The 23,490-nt window shown below is 32.0% G+C and overlaps 1 protein-coding gene, 2 non-coding genes and 1 pseudogene across 3 annotated transcripts; 2 read left to right on the forward strand and 2 right to left on the reverse strand.

Annotated features, from left to right (window-relative positions):
• Positions 1–8,882: 8,882 nt before the first annotated feature.
• LOC114719362 (uncharacterized) lies at positions 8,883–9,002 on the reverse strand (annotated as a pseudogene).
• A 10,100-nt stretch (positions 9,003–19,102) lies between these two features.
• Positions 19,103–19,174, forward strand: TRNAP-AGG (transfer RNA proline (anticodon AGG)). The gene has a single exon. It is a non-coding gene; the product is annotated as a tRNA-Pro (tRNA).
• Positions 19,175–21,985: 2,811 nt separating this feature from the next.
• Positions 21,986–22,065, forward strand: TRNAL-UAG (transfer RNA leucine (anticodon UAG)). The gene has a single exon. It is a non-coding gene; the product is annotated as a tRNA-Leu (tRNA).
• Positions 22,066–22,201: 136 nt separating this feature from the next.
• Positions 22,202–23,181, reverse strand: LOC114719337 (uncharacterized). The gene is made up of 2 exons (XM_028904819.1): positions 23,109–23,181; positions 22,202–23,031 (listed from the first exon to the last, which is right to left on the reverse strand). The coding sequence occupies exons 1-2, from the start codon at positions 23,157–23,159 to the stop codon at positions 22,405–22,407; spliced, it is 678 nt and encodes a 225-aa protein (XP_028760652.1). The 5' UTR covers positions 23,160–23,181; the 3' UTR covers positions 22,202–22,404.
• Between the last annotated feature and the right edge of the window lie 309 nt (positions 23,182–23,490).

Here is a 23,490-nt window from a genome sequence, read left to right on the forward strand (position 1 = left end):
GAGCAACAAAACTCCTCAGACTGATACTGCAAGTAATGAAATGTAAGATGTTGGTATTTTTAGCTCAATCGTAAACAGATTTTTTTTTTTTTTTGGGCAACCATAAACAGAGTAGTTTGCAGTATGCTAATATGACATTTATGGGAGAAAGACATTAATTATTGGAAAGGAATAGATTAAGAAACTTTTGAGTTTAATTAAAAGAAGCGTTCAATAAATGATGGGCACAAAGCATATCGCAAATATTAAGCATCATTAAATGACATGTAGAAGGAACTATGTAGATTTTACCTTGTCCAGAGAAAACTGTTCAATTCGCTCATTTTCCCACACATCTGTTTCATACCAAATCATATAACATAAAAATGACGAAACATGATTATAGCAACCTAGAGAAAACTTTTTGAAGCAAGCAGAGTACCTTTAAGTGTGATATCTTCCGGTGGAGCAATGTTGCTCCTAAAATTTATCAAAGCAAAAATTATAAAATGTTCAACAAATATAAGTAATCTGAATAATCAATTAAGCTTCAGAACCTAATAGCAACTTACCCTCCAACATCTTCAGATACTTCCAGATCAAAAGCATCAAGCTCAAATCTCTCTGGTACAGTAATTGTTGCGCACAAGGTTTCCATAGGTCCTTTCCCCTTTGTATTGAGCCTAAATTTCTTGAGTTTCAGAAGAACCTCATTGCAATCCTGAACAAGATATTCAACCTTTTTTGAATATATTCTGACCACCCCAAGAAGAAGAGCAGCCAGCACTCGATATGTTTGATCGTTGATTTCATCTTGCAGAATTTTGTCTGCAGAAAGGCAAAAGAATAAAAATAAAACACTTCACTTAGTGCCAATCAAACTAATTACAATGATAATTTATGATTGAGCTAAATCAAACTCGTTTTTAGTTTCTCTTTCTGTAACCCTTATTAATGAATCACTAAAATAAGTAACATTAATTTCTTTGCATGCTACATTTCAGAAGACTCATCATGTAACAGTCATTTAGTGGCTAAAATGATGAGTAATGAAAATAATAGAATGCTTCTTAGATATGAAGCTTTCTATAATAGACACGGTGCGATCTTCTTTTTGTCCACACAGACGTAACTCATGAATCAGCAATATCATTTTCTTCTTTGCCCTTTACCACATTTGATGACTATGACCCAACAATCTTAGTTACTCCTAGAAGCTGAAACCAATATCATCACACTAACCACCAAGAAGCATATATCTGATAGATTTTTTGCTACTCAATATAGGTTATTAAATGAATTCACATAATTAATGCTCCCATTAAGTGTAAGTGAGATATCAAATGATCAATAAAGCTACTCATAAATATTAATAAAGCATTGAGTTTATATCAAGACATGTTACAAATTAGACCAATAATTTTCTGGCATCCCACACCCACAATCCAAGAGAAGAAATGTATATGGTGACGCCTTCCATGGTTGAAATTTACAGTGAGGAACAAAACCAGATAGCATGTCATAAAGGTGAAAATAAAGACCAAACAAGCAATCTTTGAAAACCAAACCAAGCTCTATCGGTCGGAAGATTTCAACTTAAAAGTTTAAGTTTGTGTCAAGACTCAATTTTAATTTGAAGAACAGGGACTAAGGTCTGCTGACTACTTGGTCAGATAGGCTCCCATTTATGTTAAGGATCATTTCAACTCAAGCTCGACTTGTGTTGATACTTAATTTTAATTGGAAGAACAGGGAACGAAGAATCTCAGTATCGCATCACCACCAACTTTCCATACTACTTGTAAACACTCAGAACATAAACGAGCACGAAAATATCTGAATACAGTTCCTGGAAAACAGGAATAAACACAAGCACACACGTGATAAAAGGAGGAAAAACACATTGAACTAGCTAAGTTCTCAAAGGACGATGAGAAAAACGAACAGAGATAAGAAAGCTTGAATTTTCTGAGTGAAAATTTCATTTGCTTTCATTTTCTCCAGAAACCCATTTGATGAACTACACTAAAAGGAAAAAAGGTATGAAACTTATTGAACAAGACGAACCAACAGATAAGCAAATGTCAGTTTCATTGACTTGAACTTTCTTGAGCCTTTTGAAGCAGTAAGCTGCGACACGAATGGCGCCTAAAGGAGCTTTTCGAGAAAGAAGACACTGAGAGTAAAACATTTCTTCTATTCAGAGCCTTCTTCTTCTTCTTCTTCTTCTTCTTCTTCTTCAGAGTTGGAATTCTGAGATTGGAATTAGAGAAGAAAAGTTAGACAGTTTTATGACAGACAATACATGCAGTGACAATGGCAATGGCATGTAAAGCCTTTGGCTTACGAAGGAAAACGGTCGGGTTGAGTTCCCAACAAGCCTCGTGGATAAAAACACCAGCAAAATCAATAATCAAATTAATATTTTTTCTTCAAAAAAATTTAATATGTAAGAATTATTAATTATTAAACATTATATTTATTAAATTTACAACAAACTTCATTGTTTGCTTCTGAGTGATGAATAATGTGACTGTTTATTGGAATGGGTGATTTTCTTTTATTAATATTAACAACCAATATTTTCATTTTATAGTAATTTCAAAAAATCAGGTTCGGAGAATTAGTTATGTTTTTTTCTCTTATTTTAAATGTTTACTGAGAGTATAAGGCAAACTAGAAGACATTATATAATATCTTTCATATCACAGAATGAGAGGTGCTTTAAAAATATTTTAATAAAGAGATAAAAGAGTGTACATTTGATTACATTAATTTGATAAAATCCCATTTAAGTAAAATGATTTTTCCATTTAATGTATAAACATATAATGATAGAAGTTGTAATGTATTTGACCAAATAACAGGTCAAAAAATGTATTAGACCAAAAATATTTGTGAATAGTGGCAAGTCCTTTTTTTTTTTTTTTTTGAGTGAAGTGGCAAGTCCTTTAATTTGGTACATTGATTCACATTGAGAGGGGAATGAAATCCTTTAATATCCTTCTATTTTTATTTATAAATTTATCACTACCCAAATATAATTTTATTCAAAATCTATCTTTACATAATTGAATATTTGATAAAATATTCACTATCCCTTTATATAGGGCAAAAGTTAATTTTATGATTTTATATTGATACTAATTAACAATTAGCCAATAAAAGTAAATTTTGCGATAAATAGATCGTTAAAACTTTTTTGTCGTAAATATATTAAAATTTTGTCCTTCCTAAATTTTATTCGTCTTTAAGGTCTGCCATCAACGTCATGGTTCAATATAAATATTAATTTGATATTTCAATGTAAAATTCATGATTAACATTAACATCTTTTTGGGCCAAATAAACAATAACATCAGCAAATTATAAATAATGGGATTTCGTCCTCAAAACATTTTACAATGTGTGAAACATGTAATTTTCTCTATATTAAGTAATTTTATGTCGTACAAAATAAATATGAGATAAATACGTAAGGGTAGCTTTGTCACATAAAGTGTAAAAGAGCTTTTTAACCTTTAAGTGATTATAACGTCATTAACTTGTTTTAAAATAAAATAAATATATAATTTTACTAATATTTAAATAAAATTTTTATATTTGTATCGTTAATAATATTAAACAGATATTGTATTAGAAAAACAATATTAATATCCATAAATATAAACATATGTCTTTGTTTATCTCCTGATATAAATTATATAACTTCAGGAGACTTGGAAAATCGGTATAAGATATATGAACAAAGTTCTAATTGATTAGCCGCGGCTTCATTTTTATCGGCAAAATATATGTATCTTACTTCTCAGCTGTAGGAAAAACATATTACAAGTACTTGGTATGAATTTATTAAACTGCTAAATTAGGATTATTTTGAAATAAAATATATACACCTTTAATTTTCTTACAGTAAAGACGTTTGGGAACAGTAAATTGGTGGTAGCTATCCAGAGTTAACTTATCCCAAGAAAAACAACTGAGTGGGAAAAAAGTGTCACTCTTATGTTCGTTCCAATTCTGACGTGGGCCCAACGTGTCAAGCTCTTAAACACTGCCGAAAACATATAGTACCATAATAATCAAATTATACAGTGATTTGATTATATTTTCAATTTGATAGTGAAACCTCAAATGAATTCAAAAACCAAATACCAAATAGGTTTATACACAATTAATAATTAGTGAATGCAAAATTTTTTATGGTTAACAATTAACTGTCATCACTCATAATTAAATTTGGTGAAATTATAGGGGTGTTTATAGATTAATTTTCCTTGTTTTTTATTTTAAAACTTGTTTATGGTATTGAAGCCGAGTCTACGTGACCTCACTTCGGTCAGCTTGAAAAAACCGTTGCATAATAAAAAAAACATTAATTAATCAGAAATATACATGCAGAAGCAAATCCACAAGTTCTTCACAAACTTTAGAAATTTTATTCTTAAGCTTAATTATTTTTTTCCATTAATACAATAGATAATTGCTCGAATCCTCACTGACACATCCCTGATTATATTCTTTGTAGTATTTTTCATTGCTTCCCTGGCATCTTACATGATCCAACACCTGAAATTAAATAAGATACACAAATGAAATTAGAAAACAAAAGGAATTGAGGGAAAAATAAATCAAACATGTTGAAAATTTACATGAAACGACTAAATTCTGATCAGTATAAGGTGTACTTGCAAGTTTTGTCAATAAAACTTCAAACTATTAGTTAATTAATCTTCTGACCGATTGCATGAATATGTATATAACATGTTCGTTTATGAAATATTATCTCCCATATTTAATACTACCTCCGGTCCTAATTATAAGACCTAGTTGACTAATTTGAGGAGATTAAGGAAGTAAGTTAAGTTAGTTATTTATAATAAATAAGTGTTGTCATTCCTAAAATATCCTTACTAATTAAGTGTATTGGCTAGAATTATCACTATTAGAAGAACTATCATGGAAAAAAAATGTATAAATATGAGAGACAAAATGGATTGGGGTCTTATAATTAGGACCAAACTAAAAGTCAAACAGGGTCTTATATTAAGGACCAGAGGTAGTATAAGATATCAATTGACTTTTATTTTAGTTTTAAATATAAACCCCAATCCATTTTGTCTCTCATATTTATTTATTTATTTTCAAGTTAGTCCTTCTACTACTACTACTAATAATAATAATAATAGTTTTAGCCAATACATTTTATTAGGAAAGATATTTTAGAAAATATAATACTTATTTATAACAAATAAATAATTTAACTTATTTCTTTAATCTACTCAAATTAGTCAACTAACTCTTATATTTAGGATCGAAGGTAGTATAAGTTAATGAAATTACGTACTTGGGTCAACAACAACAAGAAGGCCAGCGTTTTGGATGTCACAGTTGTGGGATTTGACGTAGAACAAATTTATGGCAACAGAAGCCTGGTTCCAAACACTGTCGGCAATGTAACAACGACCATGTGGCTTTATAATCCCACAATCTATTCTCGAACAAATCTTATTGATGATGTCTCTCAAAACACTCTCATCTGTTGCTGGCTTTGCCACACACCATGTTTTCTGCAAAATATGTGCATGATATATAGCTCCATTATAATTAAATTGTTAATTATATTTCGTAGTAGTATTAACTTAGATATGCTAAGAAATAACCCTTTTGCTTACTTTTGCAGCTGGCATTTGAGCTTGACCTGCAATAATAAACACAATAAGAGCAGGATTATCAGTTATAATGTTCTCTTTCTGAAGACTTAAATGATCTTATATATATGAGACTCGCTTGTCTCATTGATGATTCAAATAGAAGACCAATTCATTGTTTTTAACAAAGAAGATTGTACAATAATGCTAAAAGTAATTAAATAAATGCATGTTGTTATATTTAATAGAGTAACATTAGGAGAGGCTTCCATGATATATATAACACTACTTGCCACCAAGATAAGTGCAGTTTTCAGAGTAGCCTGCAAAAATAAGAAAAGAAACATGAATTAATTCAAGTCAAAGGCATGGATCATCAATTATAATTTTGAGTTGAAAAGTAAGGAAGGTATAATAATAATAATAATAATAATAATAATAATAATAATAATAATAATGAATAGTACTGGGATCAGAGGAGGCAATAAGAGCAGTGTGTTTGAAGTCACAGGCTTGAGGTTGCCAGGCATGGGTTTGAAAGTAGAGATTCATAGCGAAAGAGGCACGATGGGCTCTTGAATCTGGATAAGAGCAAGGACCAAGATTGCTGCAGTTCACATGTGGTTGGGAACAAGCGTAATCCAAATCTGCTTGCAGTTGTTCTTGAGTTGAAGATGGCTTAGCCACACACCAACTCATCATCTGTACACAACCAAACACTTCAAATCCTAAACATTATTAACTTACAACCCTAATTACAAATTTCAAGCTCATTTGTTTAATTACCTTAGCATGTACTGTTCCCTTGATGCCCCCTGCAAATAATAAGTTCATGTGTATAATCAGACGCTATTGGAAGAAAGACAGATAATGAAGTAGAAATTAATTAAGTTGAGTGTTGAGAAATAAAGAGGAATGAATAATTATTAACGGCAGTAATAAGGAACCTGAATTGATAGAAAGAAAGAGAAGCAGGGAGAGGAACATGTGAATGAAGAAGCTGGAGAAAGATGGCGTAGACATGGCTTTAAGATTTTGAGTAGCGTCTGATATAACTAAGACTTGTGTATTGATGAGATGAAGATGGAGATCTACAGAGGAGGGATGCTGCATTTATATAGGAGTTTAGAATTGATATGGCCACAACCAAATTACGAACCATTTGAGAGATTGTGATAACTTTGTTCCTTATTCATGTATGTAAAGAATATTACTCTTCCGATCCTAAATATAAGACTTCTTTTACAGTGTAAATTACATTACAAAAAAGGGTCTTATATTTAGGATCGGATGGAGTATTACTTCATTTGATGATAAATAAATTAAATAAATGATTTCATATTAACTTCAAACTAGCAAATAGTAGATAAATATTCTTAAATGATTTTAGTTTTGCATGACACTCCTCCGGTTCATTTTTATTTGAGAAATTTTGGAAGAATATATATCATTTGTTTTTATTTATAAGAGACTCCAACTGTCCAACAACCTATCTAAAATATTTATTTTATTTATGTGATTCAATTATTTGTGTCTTATAAACATTATGTCGTAAATTAACAAAATTTATCATAACTTTGATTTTATGGCAAGTGCTTAGTTACCTTATTTGGCTACATGACTCGTTCAGTACCACTCTTTCTATTAATAATTCGAACCATCTCATTAATCGGTCTGATTAAAAAAAAGCATGAAACAAGAAACAACCATGACATTTCCTAAAAATTGATGCTATTCTTGTTTGATTGGCTTACCTCAAAATATGTAATAAGATGCATATTAATTATAAAAGCTAAATTTAGAATTCGGACATTCATAAATAAATGGAATACAAATTAATTAGTTGTTATACCCACCAGTTATGATCTTATTTCTATGTATTACTTGTGTCCTGTTTCTCCTAATAATATGCCACGCATATAGTCATGGAGATCATGGTATAGAAATTTTTTAAAGTTTTCATTTAATAGCTTTAAATTTTGGTTTAAATATAATCATTATTGACGAAATACTTCAAACATCGTCGATTAATTTGCCAGCAAAAGGTTCCTCCTTTATCACCTATTTTTCGAATATAAACGATTTTTCAATATAATATAAAGACAACAGTGGACTTGTCTTTAATTTTTTGGAGTATATGTTGTCAAAACAAACGATTTTTTTCGGTGAACAAATCAAGCAATTTTGTGCACGGGAGAAAACCTGCGATAATTAATAGACTACTATAATATAAATTTTTATGGTTGCTTGTTTTATAAATTATGTCGGATAACAATAAGAAAATTAGCTTGTTAATATTGACATAAAATTTTTTTGGCAAAGAATATTAACATAAAATCAATTGCAGTCATAGTCACAAAACTGAATTTCATTTTTGCAAAAAGAAAAACACAGGAATTATGTGACTCTGATTCTAACCATGTCATAACTTTTCCTCCTTTGATCTTGATCATCTTCATGAAGTTGGTAAATATGATCACAAAAAGCCACCTTCTCAGTTCATAAAATGAACATAAAGTGAGTTTATTCGATGAGCCTGAATAAAGAATAATGAAATTCAGAAAGAAAACTGCATATGTTTTTTTATTTTGTGAGAAAATATGAGGAGTTCTCTTATCTAAATCATCATTAAAATGCTAATTTAGACGATATATGATATTTAATTCTGGAAAGCTACCCGTTAATCATCTGTCGTTTAATCTACTTTTCACTTCTTAAACCACTTTGACGAATTCTATAACCATTTTTTGTACATAATGGTTCAGATTTTTTTTTTCTTTGCTTCTGATATGAGTTTCTTTGTTAATTGTGGCATTATGAGGTGCTTTAGTTCTTTTTTCTTCTTGAAAAACACGCATTTAATTTGGTTAACAAAAATAATTGTTTATCAGATATCCATGAATAATTTCAAGACCTCATAGTTTGAAAATAATTTCAAAAGGAGCGATATTTTTTTAAGTTCAGATTAATTTACATGATGTGATAGATATGTATGGTACTACAAGATCTCATTTGTATTTTATTTGTAGGCTACAAACAAGATCTTATAATTAAAACCGGAGATAGTCTGTTTTATATCATTTTGTAATACTAATTTTAATGCATAATCAGTATAAACTAATATGAGCTTGCGAGAGATTTTATATTGCATAATATTATACTAATATATATATATATACACACACATAGATTGGGCCGAAAAAATTCGGGGCAAATTGGTAAATAATGTTGGTTCTCGAACTGTTGCGGAGAGCTTCTCAACAAAAGAGAAGCCCTTTGAAAAAATTAACGTATGCCGTTAAGTGAGGAGAGCACACGGTATTCTTTAGTAAAAGGCGAAAGAATAGTTCGCTCTGAGCTCACCTCACGGCTGCGGGATCCTCAAAATCAACACGCTACCCTTTTTACAGTTTTTCTTCTATAAGTGGAATCTTCTCGGCTCGATGTGGGACTCGTTTGGTGCGTCTGCTTTCCAGTACTGCTCTGTAGTATTCTTCAACCTCGTCTTCGATCTTTACTTGTATTTCCAAAATGCTGTTATTAAGCAGCAAACATTTGTATGGAACCAGAAGAAAACGCGTACAGATCAAATTGAGCTGCTGCTTTAATAATTTATTAACATTCTGACGCTAGTTCTTTTCCCATTACATTTTCTCATAACAAGTCAAAACAAAACCAGTCATCATTATATTGACCCCTCACAAAGCTCTTCGATCAGATCACCTGTGACTGCACATTCCATAACCTGCCATTTGATTCACCACAACAAAGATTAAACATCTTATTATTTAGCTGATATATATTTTCAAATACAAGTTATGACAAAAGAGAGAGAGGGAAAGAGAGAAAGGATGGCACGTAATGGGATCAGTGAGAACAAGGAGGCCAGAGTTTCTGAAGTCACAGTCTTGAGATTGACCCAAAGTGTGGAAGTCGAGGTTCATGGCAAAAGAGGCATGGTTCCACAGTGTATTTGGGTTGAAGCATGCGTTGCCCTGCTTAATATCTGAGCAATCCAGTCTTTTGCACACAACATTTATGTTTCCTCTCAGCATTGCTTCATCTGCCCCTGGTTTTGCCACGCAACATATTCTCTATATTCATAAAGCCTCCAAAAAAAAAGTTAGTCAAAACTTACCATTTATATAATCTATTTGATGAGATTTGTGTTCCAATTTCTAAAGCAATATTCATTCAACTTTGATCAATTACTTTCTCTTGTTGCAATAATCTTTAACTAATTAATTAATCTAACTAAATATATCATGTCATGTATGATTATGAAGAGTCCAAATTTTGTACTTGTTACAATCATGCTCCGTGCTGAGATGAGATTTATACACGGTCCGAATCTTTTTTCTTTCTTAATTTTCATAATCCATCTACAAAGTTTTTTAACTTTTTAAATCATGAATTTGCATTGTTTACTTGAATGGCGACCACCGAAACAATATTTTTTATTTTAAATTTAGATGCTATGTTTGTTAAAATAATATATATATTTATTTATATATGAGTGAGCAAATTCCCCGGTCACAAAATATAATATGGCTGACGACTCCTATGTGGGCCAAAACTAGTGTTTTGAATTTGCCAATTCCTTTAGTGGGTCACGGCTATCTCCTGCGAGAAATTTCAAAATAGCAAAATAACCAAGGGTTAATTAGTAAATTGCAGCAAGTTGGACAAACCAGAACAAACAATTAAGGGCTCATTTGTTTGGCAATTATAAGCACTCATGAGTGTGTTTCATATAAGTGAAAATAAAACTCCTCTTATATACTTATTTCATATTTTATAAATCACGATTAAAATGTTGTTTATAAACCATTCAAAATAGGTCCTAAATTGGCTTAGATGTGACTTCAGAGGTCAGTCGTTTGGAAAGTGAAATCATCAACATTTTTTTCTTCAATTTTCCGAGCATACCAAAAACAAAAGATTGAATGCAAAAGATATAATAAATTATCCAAAGTTTTTATTCTCATATCAGATTCAATAGTTTTAACATTCATATTTGACTTAATTAATTAGCACGCTAGTTTTGTATGCTCACCCGCTCTGTAATTGCAGGAACCCAACCCCTGCAACGTTGTATTAAAACGAATTAGTGTTATTCGACAACGTTGGACAACCCTAAAAATTTTTTTATATACTCCTCTAATTCTAAATGTAAGAAGTAAATAAGGAATTCGTAAATGTTAAGAAAATTAGTTAAGTCCCTTGTTTATTAAAAAAAAATGCGTACAGATTTCCTTAAAGTATCAATTCTTATCGTTTGCCTGAGTTTCTTTTGGTTTTTTTTTTTTTTAATCCTGTTGTGATGATAGGATTTTCTATTCTTTGTTACTACCTCCGGCCTTTAATATAGAACCTTATTTAATTTTTATTTTGATCCTAAATATAAGACCTCAATCCACTTTTTTTCTCGTATTTACGTATTTTTTTCCAATATAGTCATTCTAATAATAATAGTTATAGTTAATATACTTGATTAGCAAGGATATTTTAGGAAAGGCAACATATATTTATTATAAATAACTAACTTAACTAATTACTTATTTAATCTTCTAAAATTAGTCAACTAGCTCTTATAATTAGGACCGGAGATAGTAATATAATTGTTGCATTGTTTTCAAAACACATATTTTCATATAATTTAAAAATACTTATGCTTACAATCGGATCTATGGATTTCCAAAACAAAACCTATTTTAAACCGTCAAACATTAGCTATACAAGCAGCCTATTATATACTACTAAATATTTGACAATTTTTTCAGTTAAAACCATCAAGCATACTAACTAATATACGATGGTTAATAACCGTCAAAGTGTTTTTTCTAACCATATATGACATAAGTACATTTGACAGTTAATTATTATTTAAAAAAATAATTGTCAATCATTCTCATTTTTGTAGTAGTGAGTGACATTGAACTCGAATACGCGTGTGAGGCAGAAAAAGAAGGGGCAAACGAAGGGGTAAAAAACAAGAGAAGGGGCCCGCCGAGCGAATTAATTGATATTGTAAATGAAGATATATGTTGCTGGAGTGGTGTTTCCTCGCAGAATTCTAGTGTAATTTGAGCTTGTTTATTATTATGAAATATTAAAAGATAAACAACTAAATAAATTCTAATTGTAAGGCATACACATTCTTATTCAAATCCTGACATTCATTAATTTTAACATAGAATATGCCTGCAACAATTTGCAGAGTTGCAAATTCAGCGACGATGATGAGACTAGATCCGCCGGAAGTTACAATTCTAATAGTTCCTCCTGACACAGGCGTGATACTGATTCATGACGGCGGCGCGTGGCTCAGAACTGGTATGGGTTCGTAACAACTCCCACCTGCTTCTATAAATTTGCAATCCCGCGAATTGTTGCAGGCATATTCTATGTTAGAATTAAGCTCGACTTCAGTGGCCGACGGCTTGGCAATGCACCACGTGTTGGCCTGGAATTCCTGCAATATACTGCCTCGGGTCCTAAATATAACAAATAGTTGACTAATTTGAGTAGATTAAGAAAATACGTTAAGTTAATTATTTATAATAAATATGTATTGTCTTTTCTAAAATATCCTTGCTAATCAATTTATTAGTTAAAACTATTATTATTAGAAGGACTATCTTAAGAAAAAATAAATAAATATGTGTTATAAAATGAATTGAGGTCTTATATTTAGGATAAAAATAAAAGTCAAATAATGTCTTATATTAAGGACCAGAGATAGTAATATTCATGATAAGAGCACGATCTCAACTCACAAGGATGCTCTATATATAAGCGTTATACATCACTATTTTTAATTCAAAACCAAGTTTTGCTTTATTCTTACCAGTCCTTCGGCCCTCCTTGACCCTCCTCCTGCACCATATATAAGTAAATTATTCATGGTCAGTGTATATAGTAGAAGGATACAGATGCAAAAGGATCTGTGTTTATGAAATAAGGAATTGCCTTGACCATATCTTTATCTCTAGAGAATAGTCAAAACCAGAACAACAAACAAATTTTATCTGAGATGATCCGAACCCACCCACCAAAACCTTAAATTCACAATCATGAACTAATGTCAGATTAATGATCAGTGATGACTTACCGTGGCTGACGACCACCGGAACCATAACCCCAAGGACATCTAGCACTAATCTAGCCATGCCTCACTTTGCTTCTCTCCGTGCGATTCTAATCGAGCGCTTATATAGCAGCAAACTGAGAAAGAGGCAGGTGGCCGATTTGAGCGTATTTGCCAATTTGGTTTGTTCCTTTTTTTTTTTGGGACGTATAGAAAGAAAAAGAAACCATTGGAGCTGTCAGATCATATTCTTAATGAGTCAAATTTAGAAATAAAATTTTAAATATCACTAAAAATGAGAAAAGAAAAGCAAACAAACCGTCATTACACGGCTTGTCTTCTATTATATACTTTATATACTGTATTTTCTTTTTTAATAGTGGGCACTTGGCTTAGCTTCCTCCAATTTTGAGCTCACTCATTAGTCATTAACTCATTATCTTCAGGGCTGTCAACATTACTCTTTCCCTTTAATTCATTTTAATGCTCTTCCCACTCACAATGCATCATGCATGTGTTTAATATTTTCGTGACGTTCCCCCTAACCCCATTTGTTCTCCTCCCCCCCCCCCCCAACGGGGAAAAAGATATTTTTAATGAAGACGTCCCGTTTTCAACTAGAAGTCATGTCACAACCTCATTGGTGCAGGCACAACTTCTTGATTATTCAATAAACAAAATTTTCAGTTTATTATAAACAATCTTCCATTACCATTACTTGCTTTCACCAAAAGAATTGACGTTGCCTTGCATTTCCTCACAAAACAATCCAGCAACCAGCCAAAAGAATTCCTTACTGCAAAATTGATAGGCGGATTTTTCTACAAGAATATATTCTAAGTTAATTTTAAAATTTCAATCCATTTTGTCTCTTAATTTTATAATTTTTTTCTTCAGACTATTCCTATTGATTACAAGGAACTCCTAACAAGTGCTTAGAGGTAAAATTGAAAAAAAAAACTCATTAAATACTTAAATAAGACTGAAATATTATTCTATTAAAAAAAATAAATCCCTCTAATAAAGTTTATCTTATATTTTAAACCAAATGGAGTACTATATTAATTTACTATATTATTTTATTGCCTATATCCAGGTAATAACACCAAAGAATGAGACATAAAGGTCAGTCTTGTGCGAAAAAGTTCCAAAGCTTTATTCTTTTTCTCTTATATCAAAGCTTTATTCATACGTACGTACATACATACATACATATAGCAATCTTAAGGAACAAGTACGTTGGAAAGAGAAGACATAAAGGTCCGTTTCACCGTCCACCAAGTCGCAAAATTGCAAGGGACAAGTACATTCAAATATCCAGATTTGATTAACATTATGTTGCAGATAGTATTAAAAATTCTTGGGTAGCCACATTTCTTTTTCTTATTTGCAGTTGCAATTCGAACCTCCTGACTCTCTGCTCTCTTTAATTTTTTTTTTCCCCCGGTGGCTTATGCACATCTTAAAGCCCTCTTTTTTTTTTTGCCAACATTAAAGCTTCTATTTTTACACAAAATTGATATACGCAATTAAAGTCCTCAAACTTAAATACTTAATTAATTGACGAATACGCAATTAAACGCATGTACGTAAACTCTAATTCATGCTTTGTTCTGCGTCAGCTTGGATAAAAAAACGGTTAGATAATAAATAAAAGCATCAATTAAGAAATTGATGCAATGCAGAAGCAAATGTCAAGAAGTTCTTCATCACAAACTTAACTAAATTTTATTCGTAAGCTTAATTATGTTTATCCATGAACACAATAGGTAATTTGTTCGAATCCCTCAGTCACGCATTCCTAACTTCCTTAATATAATACTCTTCCATTTTCATATCATCTTTTTATTTTCATTATTCTTGTTTCCCGGGCATCTTACACGATCCAAAACCTGAAATTAAATGAGGTTTACAACTGAAATTAGAAACAATGACTTGATCAATAGGGATTTTTTCCTATTTGGATCTTATATTTAAGACTAAATTTAATACCATAATTCGCTCTTATATTAAAGGCCAAAAATAAGGAAAGATATGTTCCTTCCGGTTGAAAATATAAATCATTTCTAAAACAATGACTTAGTCCGAAATACAAGTCATTTGGAGAGTATTCAATGATTATTTATCAATTTATCCCTACAATTAATGCTTAAATCTAACTTCTTATATTTTTTTCGTCTCCTACACAACCTCATTTAATATGAGTAAAGTTAAGAAGAAAAATTTAATTTCAAACAAATTTGATGAGTCAACTAATATTTTTTGATACTGACGAATTAGTTAAAATCACTTGTGAACATTAAATTACATACTAGGGTTAGGCAACAAGCATGCTAGCGTGTTAGAAGTCACACTTGTAATCTGAGGACTTTACGTAGAACAAATTCATGGCGACGGAGGCCTGGCTCCAGACAATGTTGGGATTGTAACATGAAACCCCCCCCCCCCGGGATCTAGAACCTTACAAGCTACTGGCATTCTTGAACAAATCCTGCTCATCACTTATTTCAAAGCACTCTTATATGCTGCTGGCCTGCCTTTGCTACGCACCATATTTTCTGCAAATTAAAACAACAAAAAGAAAAAAAAAACTATTAAAAAAAAACAAAGATATATGATAGCTTCATTAATGATAAGGTTACATATACAGTATTAGCTTATATGTTCCGCAATTATATTGCTTACGTTTACTCGTATTGGAGCTTCATCACCTGAGTATTATATTAAATATATACATATGATAGCTTCATTAATTAATAAGGCTACGTATATAGTATTATATTAACTTATGTGTTAAGCAATTCTTTTGCTTACGTTTACTCGTATTGGAGCTTCACCTGCACACACAATAAGCAGAGAATATACATAAGAGGAGGATTATATCATCAGTTAATGTTCTCATAACACCCGCCGTAAAAAGTAAAGATCCGGGGTAAAAAGAAATGAGTTTCGGTGCCAAAAGTAGTGACCCTGATGAGTATCAGAAATTGATCACCACACTGCACTTTAGATGGTTCAAATTAAACTATATTTTTTTACTTTTATTCTTTAAAAAATTATTTAAAAATTTTTTTTTTAACTTAAAAATCATTAGTCGAAAACTTTTTATATGAACCATTGAAACGATATAAATCTCTTTTCTCAACAATTAGGACCATGGTACTCATTATTTAACAAAAAAATAGTGATTCATCAAACTTAATCTACTGTGACTTTCCAAATAAATGCTGATAAAATATACTTACATTTTAGTCTTTTTAAGATAATATTTTTACTCAACATGACTATTATGAGAACTGCAAGCTTTTGTGAATATCCTAATATTCTTGCAAAATTTATCACCGGCCAATTAAAAAATAGAATTTCTTTTTGTAAAGCAATGGAAAGACCTCTTGAATTAACTAAAAAGGTGGGTACAAAAAAAGTTAAAGTACAAATAGCGGGATGTATCCATGGAAAAGAAATTGCAAGTACTGATCAAAAAAAGTAGGGCTCCTCTGCAAACCATACGAAAATATCATATTAAAAATATTAAGAAACAAACATGCTTTAATTTGTTAGTGTTTAATTGCATACAAAAAGTCAACCATAATTATTTGGAAAACAACTACTTTCTGAAACACTTTAATAAAAAGGATTTACCATAATAAAATAGTTTTAAATAACAATTTGAAAAAATAATTATGATGGAAAATTACAACAACAAAAAAAAAGAGCCGGGTCTTTCTGACCTCCTTTAGCGTCAGCTTGACATTTGCATAAGAAAAAAGCATTAATTAATCAGAAATTGACATGCAGAAGCAAACATCCACAAGTTTTTCACAAACTTAATAAATTTTATTTTTTAGGTTAATTATGGTTTTCCATGAATACAATAGATAATTGTTCGAACCCCTCGGTCACACATTCCTAAATATAATATTCTTTCATTTCCACATCTTTGTATTTTCACTCTTGTTTCCCTGGCATCTTACATGATCCAAAACCTGAAATTAGAGAACGTTTACAAATGAAATTAGAAACAAAGAATTTAGGGGAAATTAAAAATGTCAAAAATTTGTACGAAACTAACTCAGTTTGATCACGTGGGTAATCAATACAGTAAGTTTTTTGTCAATAAAACTTGAATAAGTTTTAGTTAATTCTAGCTCTTGGCCCATTTCATTAAATAAGTACACACATATATACATTACATAAAATGTTCATAGTAAAAGAGTAAATATATCTCTTTGAAATCTATCAAAAGTGTGTGAACATACTACATCCGACTCTTAATATAAGGATTAGATAATTAATTTGAAAATGTTAAGAAAATTAATTATTTATAATAAATGTATATTGATTTTTCGAAACAATCTTCTTTATAATGATGTGGATTGGAACTACTCCAGGTGGCATGCAACTTCTTACAATTGATCAATAGGAATATTTTTTTTTAAAAAAAAAGATTAAATTTGAGAGACAGAGTGAATTGAAGTCTTATATTTAACATCAAATTTAACCTAATAACTAGCTTTTATATTAAAAGCCGAAAGTAATAGAAGATATAAGTTAACTAAATTACGTACTTGGGTCAGAAAGAGAAAGAATGCTAGCGTTTTGGAAGTCACACTTGTGATCTGGGGACTTAAGATAGAACAAATTCATGGCGACCGAGGCCTGTTCCCAGACATCGTTGGGACTGTAACATGGCCCCCCTGGCTCCAGAATCTTACAATCTACTGGTATTCTTGAACAAATCTTGCCCACCACTTCTTTCAAAACACTCTTATATGCTGCTGGCTTTGCTACGCACCATGTTTTCTGCAAATTAAAACAACCAAATAAAGAACAAATAAAAATATATGATATATAACTTCATTAATTATGAGGGTACATTTATAGTATTAGCTAGCTTATATGTTAAGCAATTATTTTGCTTACGTTTACTGGCACTGGAGCTTCACCTGCAAACAAAATAAGCAAGAGAACATGAGTAGGATTATATTATCAGTTAATGTTCCCACAACAACCCGTGTAAAAACCTCGTTGAAAAAACGCTTTTTTTTTTTTAATTAGGGGCACCATTTGTGAAAACATGCCACTAGCGCAAATCTTCAGTAAAAATGTTGAACAGTACTCTCTTTGCTTCAAAGCATAAGTTTCAAATAATCTTTGAAGTGGTCTGGTTTTCTTTCTTTTTTTTTCACAAGTTCTAATTTGAATTGAATTTGTCTGCTTATTTAGTTTTTTTATTTTTATATCTAATTATATGTCTCTTTCATATCATTTTGTATTCAATCTCTCGTCTCTCTCTCCCAGTTGGCATTTCCACAAGTAAGATTTTTTTAAAACAAAAAAAGTTACATTTTTTTACATATTTATTGTCTTTAACTAATTTTAACCAACTTTTTGAACGCATCAATTATTTGACGCTTGTATTTTGAATAAAAGGGAGTGGATAATATGCAAAAAATAAACAGAAAAATAGGAAATGAAGGAAGAGAGATACTTGGATCAGCAGTAGCAGCAATGGGGGCAAAGGAGCCCTGTTGGGCGTTTGAGTTTGGGCTGGAACAGCTTCCTCGAGGCCCAATAGGCCCATGGTCGACCGCAGGTGAAATTCCATTATTTGGCATCATTGCCTCTCCATTAACTGGCAGGCAAATTACTCCTGCACCATCATTTTGAAATCAGGGATTGGTTGCAGTTTTTTTTTTTTAAAAGCATTAGAGATTTCAAATTAATTAAAATAAGAATCCCTTTAAAAATATTGATGAGAATTGATCTAACTTACCTAGGAGAGAGCACAGACACAGCAGAGATAGAACAATTGTACACAATTGAGCAAGAGAACTCATCATCAGTCAGATTCTTGTTTTCTAAGCAATTCTATTCTGCGGTAGTCTGAGTTATGTGACTCAGAACTGGGCCATTTATTCATGAATGAATCGCAATTATGCAATGAACCTTTAATGCATTAAATGCTGCATTTAAATGCATTAATTATTGTATTTAAACGCATTAATTGTGTTCTTTCTCTTCGCTGCTTATAGGCTTTCCCACGTCATCTCTGCTGTTGGATTTGGATTCTGTCGTTCCGATGTATAATAATAAAATGTTAAAGTTATGGAAAAGCGAATAAATAGATTTAAATTGCTAAATTTAAATAACAATATAGACACATTCACTAGTTCCGTTTAATTCAGAATTTTATCAAACCTATTCAATTATTTTAAGTCAGTATACATAATTGTATTTAATATATAGGGGAGTATGTATGTATACTTGTAATAGTTGCTTACATTAAATTTTTATGTTAACGTATATCATCAATTTGGTGTAAGCGGATTTCTCACTTGAATTTATATCCACTAGTTGTCTCAAGCAGCCGATCAGCATCGGGCATTTGGTCTAGTGGTATGATTCTCGCTTAGGGTGCGAGAGGTCCCGAGTTCAATTCTCGGAATGCCCCATTTAGCCTATTTAACTTTTGTCCTTTTCACTTCGACGATCATTTTTTTGGCTTCGAACCTAAAGCATGACATCGCCTGACAATATATAAAATAAAAATCCATAGTTTCAAATTTTCAATTCTAATTAACAAAAAACGTAAACATCACTATTCCGACTTCAAATCCAGATCGCATCACAAACTAACGGGAAATCAACATGAAATAGCAACAATAATATAAAAGAGACTCCAACGCAATCAGTGTCCTCAACTACTCATATTTGCAGTCTCCGTAACCTGCAAAAGATCAAATCAAACCCAAAAATCACATATCGAATTGAATAACATAATCCAAAACGCCTCAATCAAACATGTATAATAATGTCTTGTTCTCTGAATCTTACTAGGATCAGTGACAACAAGAAGAGCAGAGCCACGGAATCCACAGTTCCAAGAATGCCTTCCCGCAAAGACGTAGTACTGATTCATAACAGCAGAAGCATGGTTCAGAACTGTGCTTGGTTCATAACATGGCCCTCCTTCTTCTATCCTCTTGCAGTCTCCCAACTGGTTGCATGCGTATTCTATGTTTGATTTCAGTTCTGCTTCGCTCGCTGAAGGCTTCGCCACGCACCACGTCTTCTCATATTCCTGCAATAACATTCATCCATCAACATCACAAATCTACAAGACTTGCTACAAGCATTATGTTTCATGTTTCAATGACTCTTTTTAATTAATATTCAAAACAAGCTTCAGTTTTTCTTACCAGTCCTTTCGCCACCTTCAAGTTTCCTCCTGCACAATATATAAGTAAATTCATGGTCAATAATGACAGGATCTGTATGTGTTTGTGAAATAAGAATTTCCTAGTCGTCAAAACACAAGGCCACACTACAAGATTTGATCTGATTTCTAATTATACGAGTGTTAACTTATTCGGATTTCACAAATGGTTTATACTAGATTCTACCTAAAAAGCTAGAGAACCAGTCCGGTTCCGGATTAAGTTTTGGAAGATAATATCCAGGATTAGTCTGAACGAAAAACAGAAGATTCTGAAACCAAAAGCAATTACAAATAAACTTTCTATGGGACAGTAATCTAAAGCCACCCATTAACTGTATACTTACCATAGCTGAAAGAGACGATAAGAAGTAAAAGAAAGAGAAGATGAAGTGAGCCACTTGATCTATCCATGGTGTCTGTGATGATTTGATTGCTTGAGAAGTTCAAGAGTGCAGAAACCAAGCGGTTCTTTTTTCTCTTCACTGAACAAATAGATTGAGCTGTTACTTTACTTCAGTGTGTGATGCTGATCGAAAGGTCAAGGTATGCGTGCGTGTGTGTGTATATATACACGAAAATTATTAATTCTGACGAGAGAAAAAAGGAATAAATTTGTTGGAATTTATTGAGTCATTTATGTTTGAAATCAATTGGAAAACAGCGTGGAAAGGAAGTTAAAACGCATTGTGAAGAAGTTCAAAGCTTCCATACATGCATATAGTTCAAATGTATCTTGATTTGATGAACGTTACGTTATAAATAGCATTAAAAGTTACGTTTTATTTAAGATTATCCAAATCTGTCAAATTTAATCCTCAGAAGTACTCCTCGTACACTCTAATTTGAGTAGAAGATGAACCGAAATGGATTAAGGCTTGAGATGTGGAACTTCGAAGAAATACGCACATGATCAATTTTAAAACATACCACAATCATTTTTTTCAGGGCTTCATTGTCACCCCCTCTTATTTGCTCCCCCCCCCTATAGGTATCTCTTATTTGAGGTACTGTCATATACTAAATTTAGATATCTCTCCCAATGAAGATTCGAGCCTTAATTCATCATATTGTAAAAGACTAATCCTTTTCGCTAAACCCAATCTTCTTATTATTATTATTTTTTTCCTTCTTTTTTGCCCATGTTTATATATGTAGTTCAATTTGTCCCCTCTATTATGTTTTTTGTGGTTATTGTTGCAAGATAATGGAACCGAAGAGAGCTTGTGGCTCGCTAAACATACTATTCAAGTTTTAAATTTGAAGTTTCTTTATCAACAGGCGTTGGATCCAGCAGAAGATACTAGTTCTTCATAACATGATGAACTAATGTTTGAATCCCCATTAAGAAAGGTGCCTATATTTAGTGTTTGATAGTGCATCAATACTTATACCTACAAAAAAAAAATTAAAGTTTCTTCTTTCTAATAGGAGTAGCGCTTGATTTTTTATTTCTCCTCCCCTAATTTCGTAATTATGCATAATTTTTTGCAGCCATTTTTTTTATTCCCATGGCTGATTATTTTTTAAGTAATGATCATTCCTCCGTTCACTCAAAATAGTCAGAAAACTTGGTCATTATGGTTACTGATTATTTGCTGTGATGGGTTGCTATTTCTCATTGGCTTCAGTTTTAAAGGAAGTCCTGCACATATATATGGTTTTTCTTGACTATTGTGTTAATGTCTTCTTCTTTCTTTATTCATATGATAATGGTTAACTGGATTTTCAATATAAAAAGAAATTGAAGAAAACAAATTGGGAGAGGGTGGTCTATAAGGGTCCATAATGTGCCAAAAGAAAAAACAGAGAAAAGTTAATTTCATTTATTTTTTTAAATATTAAAATATATATATCGTTATATCCATTGAAAAGTTAAACCAACACTTAGAAAATTGAAACAATAGCAAACACACTGAAATTTTCATAAATGGTAGGTAATTAATTGCAGATTCACAATTATAAAATTTAAATGAAATTATAAGAAATAAGCGGAGCTCTTTTTCATATGAATATGAATTTGACAATCGACTGCCTGCTTCATCTGACAGTTTGGCCGAGTGGTCTAAGGCGCCAGATTTAGGCTCTGGTCCGAAAGGGCGTGGGTTCAAATCCCACAGCTGTCAATTTAAATAATTTTCTTTTTCTCTTCTTCAGAAATGGCATTCGATTTTTATCAATCAGACCAATTCTTAATGAACTAAGCACAAAACTACAAAAAGTTCAACGCAACGATGACAAATTGACAATATACAAATCAAGTTCAGAAAAATCACAGATCAAGATCATATACATTTGTAAATTGAGTTGTGGCAGATGTAAAAATGGGGAGCCTAAGGATCACCCAGGGCACTTCCAACAATTCGATCGCTAATCAGACTCAAATAAGCAAATTGACACAAAACATAGAACAAGTTTAACAGGGCTCATTAATTCAATCGAGTAAATGAGAGAGGGTGATTGCCTCAATCAGGTGGGTCTGTGTGAAGAAATTCCTGTACAGTTGAAGGAAACTCCAAGCCTCCAAAACCATGATCATCATCATCACCACCTTCAGAAAGAAAAACACGTTTGCCCAGAAGCAAATGTGCCAACCTCAAAGGCTCTTTCTTCTCCTCTCGAAAGTACTTAATCCACCCATCTAGCCTCTTCATCTCCTTCTTACACTTTGGCCCCTTCATTCCCGCAATCTTTGAGTAAAACCCACCCTCACAGTGACAGGAATTACAATCATTACCACCTTCTTCCTCATCCCCCTCTTCCGGTAACCCCAATAACCGCATTAACTGTTCGATCTCGTCAATTTCATCATCCTCAGCTTCAATTTCAGGTCTGCGGCGATCTGAAGGGCTTGAGTGAGGTGGGTGTTGTTGGTCGGGTAATGGGAAATCCGGGGAAATAGATAGGAAAGCTCGAGGCGGTTCGCTACCACATGGGTCGCTAGAAGAACTAGCGATGGGTTGATCGAGGTGGAGGAACATAGGAGAGCTTAGTGACCCTAGCGAAGAGTAGTTGCCGTCTTGTGTTTGCGACTTTGTCGGAGCCGGAGCCGGAAGCGGCGGCGGATGTTCGAGTTTCAGTCTCTTCTCGACCTGATGATTGATGGATTAGGAATTAGAACTCAGGTAAGTAGAAGAAGGGAATACTGAAATTTCAAAGATTGACGCACCTGTCTCAGAGAAGAGAAGAAATTCGAATGCAGAGACGGTGGCGGTTGCATTTCGTTTTCCCACCCGTTTTTTTGACCAACAATAACACAATGATTATAATGAGAATTTATTTATGGGTTCTCAGTAATTTTTGCTCTCCAATCATACGTGTCTTACATAACATTGAGGAAAAAAATTCTGAAACCCATTTTTTCTTCTTCTATTGTTACAACTTACAATAATTACAAGTACTGGTTTACTTTAAAATTTATAGCATATGAGTAATAAATAACAGTACATATGATTGAAATTTTCAATTTATATTATTTCAATGAAAAATATTGAAAATTGACCGATAAATTTATAAACTTGTATTGTATAAATGACTGATCTTTTGACCTA

Source organism: Neltuma alba, unplaced genomic scaffold (assembly GCF_004799145.2).
Source record: "Neltuma alba isolate B1F8T4 unplaced genomic scaffold, ASM479914v2 tig00011913_pilon, whole genome shotgun sequence".
Taxonomy (NCBI): domain Eukaryota; kingdom Viridiplantae; phylum Streptophyta; class Magnoliopsida; order Fabales; family Fabaceae; genus Neltuma; species Neltuma alba.